This window comes from Rhinichthys klamathensis, unplaced genomic scaffold, assembly GCF_029890125.1.
Source record: "Rhinichthys klamathensis goyatoka isolate OS25496 unplaced genomic scaffold, OSU_Roscu_1.1 h1tg000302l_1, whole genome shotgun sequence".
NCBI lineage: Eukaryota > Metazoa > Chordata > Actinopteri > Cypriniformes > Leuciscidae > Rhinichthys > Rhinichthys klamathensis.
The window spans coordinates 50,001-57,500 of record NW_026606821.1 but is presented as its reverse complement, the minus strand read 5'-3'; the positions used below and the strand labels follow the sequence as shown (position 1 = coordinate 57,500).

The following is a 7,500-nucleotide window of genomic DNA, read 5'->3' as shown; positions in this document are numbered from 1 at the left end:
TTTTCATGTTTTGTTTCCTGTTTCCAGGAAGGTCGGAATCTGTTTCCCGCTCCGCTTCCCAAAACCAGCCCGCCGCCGCCTCCCGTGAAACACAAGAGCGTGGCGGAGCTGGAGGCCGAGAAGCGGGCCGTCGTCTCACCCTTCACTCGCACCATGACATCAGCCGGCGTCTACACAGCAGGTCAGAGGTCACACCGACCAACCCATCAACGAGTGAAAGAGCCAAAAGAGCGTTCGTTCGAACGAACGAACGAACGAACGAACGAATGAATGAACGAACGAATGAATGAATGAACAAACGAACGAACGAACGAATGAATGAACAAACGAACGAACAAACGAACGAATGAATGAACAAACGAACGAATGAATGAACGAACGAACGAACGAACGAACGAATGAATGAATGAATGAAGGAATGAATGAACGAATGAATAAATAACTGAATGAATGAACAAATGAACAAACGAATGAATGAATGACTGAACGAATGAACAAACGAATGAACGAATGAATAAATGAATGATTGAACGAACGAATGAATGAATGAATAAATAACTGAATGTATGAACAAATGAACAAACGAATGAACGAACGAATGAATAAATGAATGAATGAACGAACAAATGAACGAATGAATAAATGAATGAATGAACGAACGAACGAACGAATGAATGAATGAATAAATAACTGAATGTATGAACAAATGAACAAACGAATGAATGAATGAACGAATGAATAAATGAATGAATGAACGAACAAATGAACGAATGAATAAATAACTGAATGAATGAATTAACAAATGAACAAATAAAGGAAGGAAGGAAGGAATGAATGAATAAATATCTGAATGTATGAACAAATGAACAAACGAATGAACGAATTAACAAACGAACGAATGAACGAATGAATAAATGAATGAATGAACGAACGAATGAATGAATGAATAAATAACTGAATGTATGAACAAATGAACAAACAAATGAATGAACGAATGAACGAACGAATGAATGAATGAATGAATGAATGAACGAACGAACGAACAAACGAATGAATGAATGAATAAATAACTGAATGAATGAATTAACAAATGAACAAATAAAGGAAGGAAGGAAGGAATGAATGAATAAATATCTGAATGAACGAATGAATAAACGAACGAATGAATTGATAAATTAATGAAAGAATGAATAAACGAACGAACCAATTAATGCACTAATGAACAAATAAACGAAAGAATGAATGAATGAACAAAAAAAGAATGAATGAATAAATTAATTAATAAACTAACAAATGAATGAATGACTAAATTAACTAACAAAAAATGAACCAACAAATTGATGAATTAACAAACAAATTAGTGACTAAATCCACAACTAATTGAATGTATGAATAAGTTATAATGTTTATACAAAATTGTTTAGTCTTTTTTCTCTGTAAGTTGAGTTTTATTAAATGTTGTATTTATTGAATGTTGACTCTGTAAACTGCCATTAGATATCCTGTGAAACTGATGACAATAAAATACGAACGGACAAATGAATGAATTTGTTCATTAATGAATGATTCAATGAAGACTCTCTCTCTCTCTCTCTCCCTGTGTGTGGCTGTCAAGGTCTCTCGACCGTGTTGGCTTTGGGAGTCGCGTCCCCCAATGCCGCCTTCACTCAGATGGTGACGACCTTTGGCCTTGCAGGAATTGTGGGATATCACACTGTGTGGGGCGTTACTCCCGCTCTGCACTCGCCACTCATGTCAGTGACCAACGCCATCTCAGGTGAGTGTGAGTGTGTGTGTGTGAGTGAGTGAGTGTGTGTGAGTGAGTGTATGAGTGAGTGTGTATGAGTGAGTGAGTGTGTATGAGTGAGTGAGTGTGAGTGAGTGAGTGTGTGTGTGAGTGTGTGTGAGTGTGTGTGAGTGAGTGTGTGTGTGTACTGGTCTGACATGTGTGTGTGTGTGTGTGTGTGTGTGTGTGCAGGTCTGACAGCAGTGGGTGGGCTGGTTCTGATGGGTGTGTGTGTGTGTGTGTGTGTGTGCAGGTCTGACAGCAGTGGGTGGGCTGGTTCTGATGGGTGTGTGTGTGTGTGTGTGTGTGTGTGTGTGCAGGTCTGACAGCAGTGGGTGGGCTGGTTCTGATGGGTGTGTGTGTGTGTGTGTGTGTGTGTGCAGGTCTGACAGCAGTGGGTGGGCTGGTTCTGATGGGTGGAGGTTTGACTCCATCGTCTCTGCCTGAGTCTCTGGCTCTCCTCGCTGCGTTTGTGTCCTCCATCAACATCGCAGGTCAGAGCAACACAACACTATAACACACACACACACTTTACACAGTATCAATAAAACAGTGTTTGCTACATATACTGCTGAACTCACATACTGATGCTTCATCATGTTCAGTTATTACATTGTTTAAATTAATACATTTTCGCTAACTGTGATTTTTAATATGTACATTTCTGAAATGTATAACTTAGACAGTTTCCTCTGATAACAGATCACTGTATATTGTAATATGGACTCATGCATTTTCTGTAAAGCTGCTTTGAAACGATGTGTGTTGTGAAAAGCGCAATACAAATAAATGTGAATTGAATTGAATGTGGTCTTCATCATGTGATCATGTGATCCTCAGGTGGTTTCCTGATCACCCAGAGGATGCTGGACATGTTTAAGAGGTCGACGGATCCTCCGGAGCACAACTATCTGTACTCGCTGCCCGGACTGGTATTTGTGGGCGGATACGGTGCGACACTGACCGGCGGGTACAGCATCGAGCAGGTGTGTGAAAGTCACATGACTCTATTCCACTTCCAATTCCAATTTATTTATAAAGCACATAATAATACAACAATGTTGGCCATAGTGCTACACAAAGAATAAAATATTAAAATATAACAAACACAAATAAATATAAATAAAGAATATGCAAAACCTCTTTTTTTGATTGAAAGATCCACAGACTCTTAGGAGTCTTAAAGGTATAGTTCACCCAAAAATGAAAATTAGCCCATGATTTACTCTCCCTCAAGTCATCCTACCTAGTGTATATGACATTCTTCTTTCAGACGAATACAATCAGTTATATAAAAAATGTCCTGGCTCTTCCAAGCTTTATAGTGGCAGTGAATGGCCGGTTTCTGTTTTGAAGTCAATAAAAGTGCCTCTATCCATCATAAAAGTGCATCTATCCATGATAAAAGTGCATCTATCCATGATAAAAGTGCATCTATCCATGATAAAAGTGCATCTATCCATGATAAAAGTGCCTCTATCCATGATAAAAGTGCCTCTATCCATGATAAAAGTGCATCTATCCATGATAAAAGTGCATCTATCCATGATAAAAGTGCATCTATCCATGATAAAAGTGCATCTGTCCATCATAAAAGTGCCTCTATCCATGATAAAAGTGCAACTATCCATGATAAAAGTGCATCTATCCATGATAAAAGTGCATCTATCCATGATAAAAGTGCATCTATCCATGATAAAAGTGCATCTATCCATGATAAAAGTGCATCCATCCATCATAAAAGTGCATCTATTCATGATAAAAGTGCATCTATCCATGATAAAAGTGCCTCTATCCATGATAAAAGTGCATCTATCCATGATAAAAGTGCCTCTATCCATGATAAAAGTACATCTATCCATGATAAAAGTGCCTCTATCCATGATAAAAGTGCATCTATTCATGATAAAAGTGCATCTATCCATGATAAAAGTGCCTCTATCCATGATAAAAGTGCATCTATCCATGATAAAAGTGCCTCTATCCATGATAAAAGTGCATCTATCCATGATAAAAGTGCATCTGTCCATCATAAAAGTGCATCTATCCATGATAAAAGTGCATCTATCCATAATAAAAGTGCATCTATCCATGATAAAAGTGCCTCTATCCATGATAAAAGTGCATCTATCCATGATAAAAGTGCCTCTATCCATGATAAAAGTGCCTCTATCCATGATAAAAGTGCATCTATCCATGATAAAAGTGCCTCTATCCATCATAAAAGTGCCTCTATCCATCATAAAAGTGCATCTGTCCATCATAAAAGTGCATCTATCCATGATAAAAGTGCATCTATCCATGATAAAAGTGCCTCTATCCATGAGAAAAGTGCATCTATCCATGAGAAAAGTGCATCTATCCATGATAAAAGTGCCTCTATCCATGAGAAAAGTGCCTCTATCCATCATAAAAGTGCCTCTATCCATGAGAAAAGTGCCTCTATCCATGAGAAAAGTGCCTCTATCCATGATAAAAGTGCCTCTATCCATGATAAAAGTGCATCTATCCATGATAAAAGTGCCTCTATCCATGAGAAAAGTGCCTCTATCCATCATAAAAGTGCCTCTATCCATCATAAAAGTGCATCTGTCCATCATAAAAGTGCATCTGTCCATCATAAAAGTGCATCTATCCATGATAAAAGTGCCTCTATCCATGATAAAAGTGCCTCTATCCATGATAAAAGTGCATCTATCCATGATAAAAGTGCATCTATCCATGATAAAAGTGCATCTATTCATCATAAATGTGCATCTATCCATTAAAAAAGTGCATCTGTCCATCATAAAAGTGCATCTGTCCATCATAAAAGTGCATCTATCCATGATAAAAGTGCCTCTATCCATGATAAAAGTGCATCTATCCATGATAAAAGTGCATCTATCCATGATAAAAGTGCATCTATCCATGATAAAAGTGCATCTGTCCATCATAAAAGTGCATCTGTCCATCATAAAAGTGCATCTATCCATGATAAAAGTGCATCTGTCCATCATAAAAGTGCCTCTATCCATGATAAAAGTGCATCTGTCCATCATAAAAGTGGATCTGTCCATCATAAAAGTGCATCTATCCATGATAAAAGTGCATCTGTCCATCATAAAAGTGCATCTGTCCATCATAAAAGTGCATCTATCCATCATAAAAGTGCATCTATCCATCATAAAAGTCTGTCCATCATAAAAGTGCATCTATCCATCATAAAGTGATCCACACAGCTCTGGCGGGTTAATAAAGGCCTTCTGAACCAAAGTGATGCGTTCTTGTATGAAAATTATCCATATTTAAAACTTTATCTGCTAAAATAACTAGCTTCCAGAAGGTCGACTTACGGCGAAAGAGTAACACTTGAAGATGTATGACGTAGATGTAGGAGTAGCGTAAGCTTTGACGTCTCTCACGGTTCAAACAAACAGGGCTGGGCAACAAACTCAAGCTCCTCCCACATTCCGGATAAAAAAGGTTTACTTTTAGAATCTCTTTAATCTGTGTGTGTGTGTGTGTGTGTGTGTGTGTGTGTAGATGATGTACCTGGGCTCGGGTCTGTGCTGTGTCGGAGCTCTCGCTGGTCTCTCCACGCAGCGCACCAGTCGTTTGGGGAACGCGCTGGGAATGATCGGGGTGGCAGGAGGAGTGGCAGCCACTCTCGGCGCTGCGAATCCCTCACCCGAGCTCCTGGGGCAGATGTCCATTGCCATGGCAACAGGTGGAACTCTGGGTAAGAACCGCTCATTCCTGCCTCAGCACTGGAATTTATTGTTGATTCTCAGACTAATTAGACGTGATGCAATAAGATTCCAGCGACCCTGCACTCGCAACCAAATTATTCTAAAATCAGCCAATCAGAAGAGCGTGTGGGCGGAGTCTCCCTGCACTCGCAACCAAATCATTCCAAAATCACAGCCAATCAGAAGAGCGTGTGGGCGGAGTCTCTCTGCAATTGCAACCAAATCATTCTAAAATCACAGCCAATCAGAAGAGCGTGTGGGCGGAGTCTCCCTGCACTCGCAACCAAATCATTCTAAAATCACAGCCAATCAGAAGAGCGTGTGGGCGGAGTCTATCTGCAATTGCAACCAAATCATTCTAAAATCACAGCCAATCAGAAGAGCGTGTGGGCGGAGTCTCTCTGCAATTGCAACCAATTCATTCTAAAATCACAGCCAATCAGAAGAGCGTGTGGGCGGAGTCTCTGCAATTGCAACCAAATCATTCTAAAATCCCAGCCAATCAGAAGAGAGTGTGGGCGGAGTCGCCCTGCACTCGCAAACAAATCATTCCAAAATCACAGCCAATCAGAAGAGCGTATGGACTGATTCTCCCTGCACTCGCAACCAAATCATTCCAAAATCACAGCCAATCAGAAGAGCGTGTGGGCGGAGTCTCCCTGCACTCGCAACCAAATCATTCCAAAATCACAGCCAATCAGAAGAGCGTGTGGGCGGAGTCTCCCTGCACTCGCAACCAAATCATTCCAAAATCACAGCCAATCAGAAGAGAGTGTGGGCGGAGTCTCTCTGCAATTGCAACCAAATCATTCTAAAATCACAGCCAATCAGAAGAGAGTGTGGGCGGAGTCTCCCTGCACTCGCAACCAAATCATTCCAAAATCACAGCCAATCAGAAGAGAGTGTGGGCGGAGTCTCTCTGCAATTGCAACCAAATCATTCTAAAATCACAGCCAATCAGAAGAGCGTGTGGGCGGAGTCTCTCTGCACTCGCAACCAAATCATTCTAAAATCACAGCCAATCAGAAGAGCGTGTTGGCGGAGTCTCTCTGCAATTGCAACCAAATCATTCTAAAATCACAGCCAATCAAAAGAGCGTGTGGGCGGAGTCTCTCTGCACTCGCAACCAAATTCCAAAATCACAGCCAATCAGAAGAGCGTGTGAGCGGAGTCTCTCTGCACTCGCAACCAAATCATTCCAAAATCACAGCCAATCAGAAGAGCGTGTTGGCGGAGTCTCTCTGCAATTGCAACCAAATCATTCTAAAATCACAGCCAATCAAAAGAGCGTGTGGGCGGAGTCTCTCTGCACTCGCAACCAAATTCCAAAATCACAGCCAATCAGAAGAGTGTGTGGGCGGAGTCTCCCTGCACTCGCAACCAAATCATTCCAAAATCACAGCCAATCAGAAGAGCGTGTGGGCGGAGTCTCTCTGCACTCGCAACCAAATCATTCTAAAATCACAGCCAATCAGAAGAGTGTGTGGGCGGAGTCTCTCTGCACTCGCAACCAAATCATTCTAAAATCACAGCCAATCAGAAGAGTGTGTGGGCGGAGTCTCCCTGCACTCGCAACCAAATCATTCTAAAATCACAGCCAATCAGAAGAGTGTGTGGGCGGAGTCTCTCTGCACTCGCAACCAAATCATTCTAAAATCACAGCCAATCAGAAGAGCGTGTGGGCGGAGTCTCTCTGCACTCGCAACCAAATCATTCTAAAATCACAGCCAATCAGAAGAGTGTGTGGGCGGAGTCTCCCTGCACTCGCAACCAAATCATTCTAAAATCACAGCCAATCAGAAGAGTGTGTGGGCGGAGTCTCCCTGCACTCGCAACCAAATCATTCTAAAATCACAGCCAATCAGAAGAGTGTGTGGGCGGAGTCTCTCTGCACTCGCAACCAAATTCCAAAATCACAACCAATCAGAAGAGCGTGTGAGCGGAGTCTCCCTGCACTCGCAACCAAATCATTCCAAAATCACA

General features: G+C 41.3%; 1 protein-coding gene across 1 annotated transcript in view; it reads left to right on the top strand.

The window, feature by feature from the left end:
• nnt2 (nicotinamide nucleotide transhydrogenase 2) overlaps nt 1–7,500 on the top strand; it is a 39,201-nt gene that overhangs the window by 13,426 nt on the left and 18,275 nt on the right. The window contains exons 9-13 of the mRNA XM_056270338.1: nt 28–181; nt 1,616–1,777; nt 2,170–2,280; nt 2,627–2,772; nt 5,312–5,507. Coding sequence (XP_056126313.1) covers nt 28–181; nt 1,616–1,777; nt 2,170–2,280; nt 2,627–2,772; nt 5,312–5,507 — 769 coding nt within the window. The remainder of the gene's footprint in view (nt 1–27; nt 182–1,615; nt 1,778–2,169; nt 2,281–2,626; nt 2,773–5,311; nt 5,508–7,500) is intronic.